At 36.2% G+C, this 12,837-nt stretch overlaps 1 protein-coding gene across 1 annotated transcript in view; it reads left to right on the forward strand.

Moving 5' to 3' along the window:
• BTBD9 (BTB domain containing 9) overlaps positions 1 to 12,837 on the forward strand; it is a 495,371-nt gene that overhangs the window by 67,032 nt on the left and 415,502 nt on the right. Inside the window, exons 2-4 of the mRNA XM_037843174.1 lie at positions 598 to 809; positions 4,226 to 4,589; positions 6,310 to 6,574. Of these exons, the coding sequence (XP_037699102.1) occupies positions 625 to 809; positions 4,226 to 4,589; positions 6,310 to 6,574 (814 nt within the window). The 5' untranslated portion in view covers positions 598 to 624. The remainder of the gene's footprint in view (positions 1 to 597; positions 810 to 4,225; positions 4,590 to 6,309; positions 6,575 to 12,837) is intronic.

A 12,837-nucleotide genomic window follows, 5' to 3' on the forward strand; every position in this document is an offset into this window, starting at 1 on the left:
TAAAATTTTTAACTTTCTAAGATCATAACTCTTTTGTAACATGTAAAGCTATTAATCAACTTTTATCCCTTTGATTTTCAAGTTATTTTTATGACTCCAGAAGATTATATAGTTTCTATAAAATATTTAAGATGATTTTTGACCAAACCCTATAAAACTATTTGAATTCTGCTGATTATTTAGTTTATCCTGTTTGTAATTTAGGTCTAACTCTATTGCTGAGTGACTTTTTAACTGGGTGTATTTGTACCAAATATATACATATTTAATAATAGATATATTAAGTATATCTTTGCTGGAAGAGGGGCTCTTGTGGTTGTTGATGTTATGTTCACTTTTTTGAGGTACCGAGGAACAAGTGGCCTGTATTTGGGTGCAATTTTCTAGTTTGTGGTGACTCGGGTGCTCAATTAGAGTTAATGGAAGCAGGTTAAATTGTGTCCCAGAATAAATGGGTTAATAAAGTTTCCATTGATGAAATATCTCTCATGATTTTTTTAAGCACTTCAAATTTTTTGTCTAGCTATGTTTATGGTATGTGATTTCTAAGTGTACTCCTTTTCCCCCACTAACTCTCATCTCTTCTTTATATAATAGATCAGTGACTATCATCTATACTACAAGATGAGTAACAGCCACCCTCTTCGACCCTTTACTGCCGTGGGGGAAATTGATCATGTACACATTTTGTCTGAACATATTGGTGCCTTGTTGATTGGGGAAGAATATGGTGACGTCACATTTGTTGTGGAAAAGAAACGCTTTCCTGCTCACAGGGTAATTTTAGCAGCCAGGTGCCAGTATTTTCGGTAAGTGTGTAATACATTTTTCAAGATTCAAGTCGCTTGTAGAAAATACTGCATTTTTTTTACTCTATGAAAAATATTTAACCATGCATAATGACAAATCCTAGGAATCCTTCAACTTAATAACATCTGTAAGACTTTTTGTTGTTTTTTGAGAATGACCTTTTCCATCAGGAGCTATCTTAGAATTATAGCACTAGACAGTGCCCAATCAACCATTTTTCAGGGTTTGGAGATACTTCTCTGGCTGAGTCTTTGTTGGCCCCACCTTCTCCTTACAGCTGATGACTATTGAGAGTTAAACTGATTTATTGGGCTGATTGGCTTCTTCTTGTATAAGTAGACTTACCTCTGAATTTACTAATGATGAACTTGTATACCTGTTGGTTTCAAATTACTGAGGTCTGGGACCTGTAGATAACCTAGCACATCTCTCTAAAGCATGAAGTTTGGCTATCCCAAATTAAAGGAGACAGTATTGAATGAGTTATATTAGTGCTAAGCCTAAACAAATATTTATGTATTTGATGTCAAAATCCTTCTTATATGCAGCTATTGTTTGTTACTCAAACCCTTAATTTCCAGAGTTGTAAATATTAAATCCACCTCTAATTACTAACTTCAAAAAAGTCATTGTAGGAACAGATATATAATGCAGTATTTCCCATGAATTATTCTACAGTTTAACTGAAATTAATTAAAAGGGATCTTCACTGAATTATTGATTAAATGGTAATTAATCCTTGATAATAGACCTTTTTCTGTGTATAAGGATGAGGATGGTTCAGAGTTGCTGATTTGCCCAGAGAAACTTGGTATCTAAAAAAGGAAATGCCGATAGCTCTGAGAAAATTTCAGTTACCTTCTAGTGAAACTACAGTCTGGTTTTTATGATCAAAATTAACCAAGACAGCAAACAGCTATACTTAGAATCACACACATTGTAGTCAAGTGTGTCTTTTGGAAATATTTACTCTTTAGCTAGAACTCTTAAGAGTACCTTTAAAACATTTCTTTCCGTTCCATCTTCTATGAATAGAATGTCACTGTAGATGATACCAGGAGTTTAGAAGAGAGAGAAGTTTGAGAGTTGTACCTAATGCTCCTCTCCTATTCTGCCCCCACCGCCCCCAGTCTTGATGTAGTCATTATTTGTTACCAACCTTCTGTCCTGTGTACACTTTCCTTTTCATGTTTCTTTTCCTTTTCTTACTTTTGGTCTACTTATTACTATAAAGTATTTTTTAATGTCCACCCTTTATTAAGTCAGAACTTCTTAGCCTTTTTAATATTTGTTAATATTTTATACCTTGCTCTCTCTCAAAAAGAATTTGAGACAACCTTGTGTGACTATCTTCTAGATGGTCAGTATATTCTTAAAAGAAACTCAAATCTACTTTATCTTTTTATTAATCTGAATCCTTTAGAAATTTTGTTATCCTGAGTGAATGGAATAAACTCCCCTCCCTTATTGACCTTGTTTTTGATGTCTCTGTGGATAGTACACTGTTGAATCTTTTTAATCTTTGGTGGCTTGCTAGGCTAAACTTAGAGTCATTACCAATGCTATTTTAGACAGATTCTCATTGTTGACACTGTTCTCCTGTAAAAGAACATTAACCGTCAGCAGTTGAGAGGCCTGATTAAGTGCTGCCATAAGAGCATATCAGTTCCCAGATAAGGACAACCTAAATGTACAGAAGGGAACTTTTCACACTAAATATCAAGCCTCTTTCCTTGAGTCCATGTCACAGTTGGGGATTCACATTTGGTGTTCTAGGGGAACATCATCAAAACAACTTTTAAATTGAGAATCTAGATAAAGACTGTGGATCATCCTGAAGTGAGAGTTAAGTCTTGTTGAGGACTTCCCAGGGAGGAGTTCTTTAATTTAGTAATTTTAAGGTCATGGTTGGATGCTCTTTGGATTAATGAAAACCTTCAAGGGTGGTTTTAGGCAGCGCATAACCCAGTGAAAGAGATACGCTCAGAATATTCGTGAATCTTTTCCCAATAAGTTTCAACTGTTTTCTTAAGGCAAGCAAGAATGCTGTGTTCTGGGGGAGGTTGGGTGAAGTTCCAGGTAGAGATGGAGAGAACCTCTGAAATGCCAGTCCTGCTCTGAAAATTTCAGGAACAGAGGGAGTCTTTTATTGCTCTCTTACTCTCTTGTTTTCACTTTTGCATGTTTTCTTTCTCACTCTTTACTCGTGCATCCCTTTTCTGCAGTCTTTCCTTCCCTGTCCTTCTCTGCACAACACTTTCCAAAAGGGCTGGAGGTTTAATTGGTTCATTTTATTCCTCTTAGAGTAATACAGATAAAAATTCAAATTCATTATCAGACTGTATTGTATAGTTTTCATTTTATTGAAAAATACTGAAAGACAATGAAAGGTCAAAAATCACCCATAATCCCATCACCAATTTCAGTTTTGATTTTTAAAGTAACAGATGAAAGTCTTTCCCTGGTAACCATATAATTCTATTCCCCAGAGGCAGCAACTGTTGACAGTTTGATATGACTTTTGCTTGATTTTTCTAGATTTAAGCAGATGTGTCTGTATATACCTATATTTACATGTGTATAAGTTTGTGACTGGATACTTTTTTGAGGCAATACATTTGGATCTGCTTCTTGACTTACTCACTTACTATATCATGGACATTTTTCCAAGACAGCACATGTTGATCTCCCTTGATGTTTTTAATGGCTGTATAGCATGTGTGTGTTACAATTTTATCAACCATGTTCCTGTTGAAGGACATTTGGAGTTTTTCCTAGTGTTTCAATATATATTCTTGTATATTTGTCTTTACCTTGCTATATTATTTTTGTAGACTTGACTCATAAAAATGGAATTGCTGATTTAAAGGGTATAAACATTTTAAATTTGAATAGATATTGCTAAGTTAGTTTCCAAAAAAGGTACCCACTTGCATTCTCAACACAGTACATAGGAGTACCTGTTTTTCCCATCGCTTTTTTCATTACTTTTTAATTTCTGCCAATCTGACAAGGGAGAATGACATCACTGGTATTTCACTTTGTTTGATTATATCTTTTCCTATGGAGTTTTAATTTTTAAACTGCTTTACTGACCTTTAACATCTTTTTATTGTTTTTACCTCTTCCTCTCAAAAGAGATCACTTTAATCTTTCTATTTAGTTTATTGCGTCTTGAGCTCTCAGAATACCTCATTAGTCCATTTGTTGATAGAGGCAATTCAAAGTAGTTTTTAAATGGCTTCTCTTGCTTTCTTGAGAGGACCATTTAAAATCATTAACTTTGCATTTCTTCACCTCGCTCTTTGTGTCATTGAAGAAATATGTTTGTATAATGTTGACAACTGTTATTTCATGTATTTTATAGGAAATCCTATTTGAGTTTTTTCTCATGTGTTTATTCTCTGATGTGCAGAGCATTACTGTATGGTGGAATGCGAGAGTCTCAGCCTGAAGCAGAAATCCCTCTTCAAGACACTACTGCAGAAGCATTCACAATGCTACTTAAGTACATCTACACTGGGCGAGCAACACTGACAGATGAGAAGGAGGAGGTGCTGCTGGACTTTTTAAGCCTGGCTCATAAATATGGATTTCCAGAGCTGGAGGATTCTACCTCTGAGTATCTCTGCACCATACTTAACATTCAGAATGTCTGTATGACTTTTGATGTTGCCAGTCTCTACTCACTTCCCAAGTTAACTTGTATGTGCTGCATGTTTATGGACAGAAATGCTCAGGAGGTGCTCTCAAGTGAAGGCTTCCTCTCCCTTTCTAAGGTGTGTCATTGCCTACAAGTAATTTACAGTCATGCATTGTTTTATTTATACATATACAGTAAAAATATAGCAGTAGACTTAGAGTAAAAAAGGAAAAATCATTGGTATAGAAAAGGTTTTCTGGTCTAGCCCACCTGCCTCTAGCTACTGGAACTCTAGATCACATAAGAAAGAGACAGATTGTTTCTATTTTTTCATAAAGTGCTTTTGGTAAGTTTTACATGCAAAAGAGCCTGTGTTGCTGGGTAATTGTTTATTATATGATGACACTCAAATAGGGTCCTTTGTAGTATTGCATATGGCTTCTGGTTTTGTATTTCTCTGGTGGAATGTGCAATTAATACCTCCCTATAGTAAGAGGGAAAATTCATAAAGTAAATCTGATGTGTCATTGGATGTCTTTAAGTCCTTGATTTTTTGGTACCTCAGAATTCACTAGTATATGGTGTTTTACACTGTACAGTAGCTAGAGTGAAACTATTTTGCAAAAATCTTTCTCTCAACCCTACATGCTCCTCCTTTCTTTTCTGTGCTCCTCCTAGGACCTGGACATTGCCAAAGAGGAAATCTATTGGTTTGAATATGAACTGTAATTATTATTATCCTACTTATTTTTTAGTTATGTATGGTAACATATATATTAAACATAACATTTTGTTTTGACTATTTTTTAAGTGTACATTTCAATGACATTACATTTACAATGTTGCTCTACTGTCACTGCTATCCAATATGGAACTTTTAATCTCTCCACACAGAAACTCTGTACTTGCTAAGCAGTAATGACCCTATCTTTAGCCACCGGTAACCGCTAATCTACTGTCTGCTTTCTGTGAATTTGTTTATTATAGATATTTCATATAAGTGGAATCATACAGTAGTTGGTCTTTTCTCTCTGGCTTATTTCACTTGGCATAATGTTTACAAGGTTTGTCCATGTTGTAACATGTATCAGAACTTCATTACATTGTGTGTGTGTGTGTGTGTGTGTGTGTGTGTGTGTGTGTATCACATTTTGTTTATCAGTTCATCTGTTGATAGATATGCTTGGATTGTTTCTACCTTTTGGCTCTTGTGGATAATGCTGCTGTGAACACTGGTGTGCAAGAATCTGTTTGAGTCCCTTCCTTCATTTCTTTTAGGTGTATACCTAGGAGTGGAATTGCCAAGTCATATGTAATTCTATGTATAACTTTTTGAGGAACTGCCAAACTGTTTTCCACCCTTAATTTTTAAGGGCAGGGGTCTTGGAGGTGTTGCTGGAGGACGGCATGGGGATCTGAGAACCAAAATTATGGCAGTGCTGTGATATAGAGGAACAAAAGATTTTGAATTTTAAATGATGGATATATGTTACTGACTCACAAATTTAAACCCCCATGAAGTACCCTTATGTATTGACAGCTCTTCACTTTACCATTGTCTTCTAACTGTTTTATTAAACATGGGAGCAAATGTGTTTGGAAAGACTAGATGTTTGATATAATGGTACAAGATGTCTGGGCAGGAAAGAAAGGTGCTACCGTCCTTTCTTGTTATTCCCACAGCCCTAACAGGCAGGAGAGTATATGGCACAAAGAATAAGGAAAGGAGAGGGTCAAAAAGAGTTAATTGTCTCAATTTAAGGGATACCTGCAGTTCAGTAAATATCCAGTTCTGATGGATCATGTGTGTGGTTGTGTACCATAGTAACTGGAATTTTTCCTTTCTCCTTTTTCAGACAGCACTTTTAAACATCGTATTAAGAGATTCGTTTGCAGCTCCTGAGAAAGATATTTTCCTTGCATTGTTAGACTGGTGTAAGCACAATTCAAAGGAGAATCATGCTGAAATCATGCAGGCTGTGCGTTTACCTCTGATGAGCCTCACTGAACTCCTGAATGTTGTGAGGCCTTCAGGACTGTTGTCTCCTGATGCCATTCTGGATGCTATTAAAGTACGATCAGAGAGCCGGGATATGGACCTTAATTATAGAGGCATGCTCAGTAAGTATCTATAAATCCTAAACCTTCCCAGAAGTTTTGTTGCATCTGAAACCAATTTCAACTACAGAACTCTAGCTACAAGACTATAGTGCAGATATACATGGTATGTATAGCTAAATGAACATATAGCTCTACTTCTTTTGGAATGCCTTTCCCTGTCATTCTCCTGTTAATTCCTCCTGAGATTAGCCTTTGTAGACCCCCAGATAGGTATTTCTTGCCATTCATAGACCAATTTCTCCAGCTGTTCTCTGGAATATCAGAAATAGATACTTTTCTGAAATCTTCTAATACCTTTCCTTTCTTCCTTCCTCACTTCCTTCCTTCCTCCTTCCCTCCCTCAAATCCGTACTGAATACATGCTGTGTACTTATTATTATTTTAGGTATCATGGACATGGATATTCTAATAACAACAATAATAGATAATACTTATGTAGCATTTCTTATGCTTATGTGGTAGTTTTGCTTAAAATATAAAAATAATAATTAAAACTTATAAAGTGCTTTCTGTGTTTCAAGCAATCTCCTACATGTTCATTTTATTCTTTCAACAAGGCTTTGAGGCAGGTACTATTATTGACTTTGTTTTACAAGTGAGGAAACTGAAGCACAGAGAGGTTAAGTAAATTGCTGAGAGTTACATGGAAAGATGTGGAACTGAGAGTCGAGCCCATGTAGTTAGGCTCTAGAGGCCATGTAATTAATCATGAAATTATACTGCATAAGTTCAAATCATAATCTCTGCTTTGATCCTTTTAATTTTGTGGAGATAGGATATACTCCCATGAAAAATTAAATGGGACAGAGTTCAAGTTGGGTACATGGCTGTAGAATTTCAGAAGAGGAGTGGTTTGGAATGATTGAGAGTAATTTCATTGAGGTTATGAAGCTTGAGGTGAGCCTTAGCATTTGATTTGGGTGGTATCAGGGTGGGGTGCATTTCAGATGGGAATACTGGTGAGGTTAATATACAGAAGTTAGGGTATTTGAGGAACTATGAATAGAAGACCATGACTAGAGTAGAAGGCTTGTCTTGGTTAATAGCAAAGAAAGTTGGTAAAAGTCAACTCATGCTAAATCATGGGAGTCTTTAAAAGCTAGATTGGATGCTCCCTTATATACAGTGGGAAGCTGATTTTGGAGAAGGGGAATAGCATGAGTGTGGTGGTGATTTTGAAATATTTGGAATAGGGAAAAACTAAATTCAGGAAGACCAGTGAGGAGGTTATTTAATCAGTGCACAATTGATAGAGCCTCAGACTTGAGTGGTGGCAGAGAAAGTGGAAAATATTGAGTGTTTACAAGAGATATTATGGGAAAAAAAGGATTAGAGATTTAAATGTTGGGATTAAGTTTAGGAAGAAGTTGTCATTTTTTATTAAATTTAAGAAACAAATTCTAAAACACAATATTAACTTTAGCTATCACTAAGAGAGGGAAAAATATTGCCAATTAAACACCATTATATCTACATTCCAATTTCAGAAATGTTAAAATTTGGAATTAATGAAATATAGCAGTTCTTTGGAGAAGATGCTGAGTTGTTTTTAGGTTTATTGACTCTGAGGGATAATGGGACATCCACGTTCAAAGTTCTGTTTCTTGCTAGTCATTTACCTGACTGATCTCTTCCTTGACCATGGCTTCAGACACTCTCTTGACATGCAGATTGATCTTAAATAAATGTTTTTAGCCTAGACTTTTCTCCTGACTCACCAGATCTAGAGTTCTATTTATTGGGCAGAGAAGAAAAAGCATGGTTTTTTGGAACCAAACAGATTGGATTTCGAATCCTAAATTCGTTACCTGCTAGTTGTATGTCTGGGTATAAAATTACTTAAAAAATTTTAACTTTAGTTTTCTTTCTATAAAATAGGAATAGTAATACCAGTCTCATGAAGATAAAGTGAAATAATGTACCAAATAATGTGTAAACTCAATACACGAAGCCATTTTAACATCATATTATCATTATTGATGTGTTCTTTCTCATCTGTGTACATCCATTGTAGGAATCATCACTTTGATCACATTGCTTTAAATATTTTTAAAATAATTTACTTGTCTTTGGTCCTTGAAAGCAGAGATGATCTTTGTACGCCTTATTGATCTTTGTATCCTCAATATTTAACACATTGAATACCAATAACATGTAACAGTTACTTCATGAATGAATGAAAGGAGAAATGTCTGCTAGAAAGTGGAAGCATGTTATTGATGTTTACGAAGTAGTTAAAGCTGGTACTAAAAGAGTTGAAACCTGGGCTAGAGTGAAGAGTAAGAAGAAAAGAAGCTCAGAGTTTGAGATTTGGAGAAGACATATTGCCAGGGAGCTGAAAGTAGAGAAGGAAAAATCAGATAGGAAGACAACTGGGATGGAGTAAACTTATAGAGGCCAACAAAGGAGAGAGTTTTTTATTGTGGGGGTGCTTAATGGTATTTAATGATTCTGAGAGGTCAAGGAAAATGAGAATTGAGAGGAGACTTTTGGATATAAATTGTAGTGAGTTGGTGAGTCATCTGGACAGAAACCTGCCTGCGCAAGGATTTAGGTCATGAATTTATCTTTGAAAAGATAGTAGATACAATGTCTTGACCATCTGATTTGTGAGTTTGGGATGAAAGGTGGTAGAGAAATAAATAGTGTAGTTGCTGGAGGGAACAACATGGTTGGGAGAGATCCAGGAAGAGATTGGAGATGCTAGAGAACAGGGTAGTTGAGGGTCGGCTGGTACAAAAAGTTGGAGTATGGAATGAGGAGAGGTAACAAGGTTAGTAATATAATTATAGACTTTAAAAATCCTCTTTGTCAGAGCCTCTCTTATATAAGCTCATGTTTTTTTTCTTCCCTTCTTACCCTGTATTTGGTTTGAGGTGCCGGTAGGTAGGGCCCTAGAACTGGATTTGTTGTAGGGATAGGCTTGGGACATTGCTATAGGAGTGAGGAGATGCTTTGGATACTTCACATAGTTACTGGTAGCTTGGAGTTGATCAGCTGGTCAGTGTAGGTGTCAGACCATGAGATTACTTGTGAAAGGGTGCAATTAACCAATTGATGCATTCTATTAAATAAATAGAATGAGGGTCTCTTTCAGCTCTAAACTTACTGTGACTATTGCTCATAAATGTTAAGTTCTTTATTTTGGAATAATTCAGTGGGAGCCCAAGGAAGAGATTTTAGAAATGTTTGGGATCTTTTATGTAACTTCTGAACTTGAGTAATGGTTAAATAGCAGGCTGTTTTTTTTTTCTATCTTTTTACTTATATGAGTAGTAAAATCAATAATAGCAAATAATAAAGAAGCAAATAATTTTTCTATCAGATCCTAAAACATAGGTTAATTATTTTCTAAGTAAATGTTATATAAACATATATATCATTTTCTTTTATCAAATTCCTTAACTGTTAGGAAAAAAAATGTCTGACAATTTGGAAGTATACCTGGGCTGGTAATATGGAAAGTTTGGCCTGCTCATTTTGAAATTATTGACAGAATTTGTTTGTTCTTCCTTGGGTGTAGGTTTTGTGCATCTGGGAACTTTTCATGAAATGTATAGAGGTTTTATCTTGGGATTAGGGACCTGAACAAAAATGCTTTTTCTCTGAGTTAGTTATCATAGGTTACTGGAAGGTTTAATTCTTCTAGCTGCATTTTTTGGGGGCCATAACCAAATTAGAGATTTTTTCTTCTTTAAAAAAATGAGGATCCAGAGGATGTTTTTGGCTTACCAGTGATTGATAGTTTTTCTGGAAAGATGGTTTAAACTAGTTTTCTCTACATATAATGATGAGTATTTGGTTGTACAACTGGGAAAAGGGAATTAACTTTTTTCTCTAATTATTTTTTGCCTTGGAATATCTGCACTACTTATACTCAGCTGATTCTCTTAAAGTTTACTTTTGCCTTAACAGTGGAGATACTTCTGCCTTCAAAGAAGTGTTTTCTTTATTCATGCTGAGATGTACTTTGTTTTGTGTATGTCAGGTTTTTAGACTTTGGGAAAAAGAACAGTATTTTCTTAAGTCTTGATGTTTATAGTAAGGAGCACATCACAAGTTCTATCCTTAAGATTTCTGTATTAAGTAAAAGTCAATTTGTATATAGGAACAGTAAGTTAAATTATTGCTTAATGTATAAGAGAGAGAGTGAGAGTGTGTGTATGTGTGTTTTAAATCTCTCCTGTTTACACTATTCCTATTTCCATAGTTTTCATTATTTCAAGCTGAGGGAGCTTGCCATTGTGCTATTATAAAGTCTGAGCTTTTTGAGGACTGTAATTGTGGCTCTTCAGCCTTGTTTTCCCAGCACCTAGCGCTGTGTCCAAATTTATGTTTTTACAATAAATTACTGAATGAATCTATCCCTTATCTCTAAACTAGAATTTAAAGTTTATCTCCCTTACCACGTTTCGGTTTGCTAAAGCTGCCGAAATGCAATATACCAGAAATGAATTGGCTTTATAAAGGGGATTTATTAGGTTATAAATTTACAGTTCTAAGGCCATAAAAGTGTCCAAACTAAGGCATCAACAAGAGGATATCTTCACTGAAGAAAGGCTGATGGTGTCCAGAACACTTCTGTCAGCTGGAAAGGCATGGGGCTGGCGTCTGTTGGTCCTTTGCTCCCAGGTTGCATTGCTTTCAGCTTCTGACCCCAGCGGTTTTCTCTTTAAGCATCTGTGGGGTTCTCACTTAGCTTCTCTGGGTTAAAACTCTGGGCTTCATCTTTTAGCTTAGCATTTCCAAACGTCTTTCTTTCTGCATCTCCACGTGTCTGGGTCTGTGTCGGCTCTGAGCTCTCTCTCTCCCTGAGCTCTCTTAAGGACTCCAGTAACCTAATTAAGACCTACCTTGAATGGATGGGGACACATCTCCGTGGAAATAATCTAATCAAAAGGTCCAACTCACAGTTAGGTGGGTCACATCTCCATGGAAACACCCTAGTCAAAAGATTCCACCCACATAAAGGATGATCCTGACTATGTTTTAAAACTTCACCTTCCAGGTGAGACCAAGGGAAAAGATGTTTATTTCATGCAGGATCTAGATTTCCTAAACAATTTAACTTGTACAGTTTGTTCAAATACCATAATTACATGGAACTTTGAATAGGAAATGAGACCTGGCAGGTTTGTATAGGTTAGTATAAAACAGCAACACATCCCGAAGTAATTTGGGCAGAGAATAAAAATATATATGCAGGTCCCCCCTGAGGAGCCGGGGGAAAATGCGGAAGTGTTGGACTTCGTCTCACCTGGATTGTTGTTGTTCTCACAAATATTGAGGACTGGCAGTTTGGTATACCGAGCCCTCTATCTTGGTGCTTGCCATTATGCTCATTACTGCAAAGGAGAGGCTAAACCTATAATCATGCCTGAGAGTCTCCCCCTGAGTACCTCTTTGGTGAACAAATGTGGCGCTCTCCCTCTAGCTAAGCCAACTCGGCAGGTGATCTCACTGCCCTCCCTACTACGTGGGACCTGACGCCCAGGGGTGTAAGTTTCCCTGGCAAGGCAGGATATGACTTCTGGGGATGAATCTGGACCTGACATCGTGGGATTGAGAACATCTTCTTGACCAAAAGGGGGATGTGAAATGAAACAAAATAAAGTTTCAGTGGCCGAGAGATTCCAGATGGAGTCGAGAGGTCACTCTGGTGGGCACTCTTATGTACTATGTAGATAATCTTTTTTAGGTTTTAGTAAATTGAAATAGCTAGAAGTAAATACCTGAAACTATCAAACTACAATCCAGTGGCCTTGACTCTTGAAGACGATTGTATAACTATGTAGCTTACAAGGGGTGACAGTGTGATTGTGAAAGCCTTGTGGATCATACCCCCCTTATCTAGTGTATGGATGGATGAGTAGAAAAATGGGGATAAAAACTAAATGAAAAATAGGGTGGGATGAGGGGCATGATTTCGGTGTTCTTTTTTACTTTTATTTTTTATTCTTATTTTTACTATTTCTGGTACAAGGAAAATGTTCAAAAAATAGATTGGGGTGATGAATGCACAACTATTTGATGGTACTGTGAACAGTTGAGTGTACACCACAGATGATTGTATGATATGTGAATATATCTCAATAAAACTGAATTAAAAAAAAGATCCCACCTACAGTAGGTCTGCCCCCACAAGAGTGGATTAAAAGAACAAAGTCTTTATGGCATACGTAACAGATTCAAACCAGCACAGCACATCACATCACACTAATAACAACAATGAACCTTTAATGCTTATAAAAACCTCTGACTTC

Source organism: Choloepus didactylus, chromosome 7 (genome assembly GCF_015220235.1).
Source record: "Choloepus didactylus isolate mChoDid1 chromosome 7, mChoDid1.pri, whole genome shotgun sequence".
In the NCBI taxonomy this organism is placed as follows: domain Eukaryota; kingdom Metazoa; phylum Chordata; class Mammalia; order Pilosa; family Megalonychidae; genus Choloepus; species Choloepus didactylus.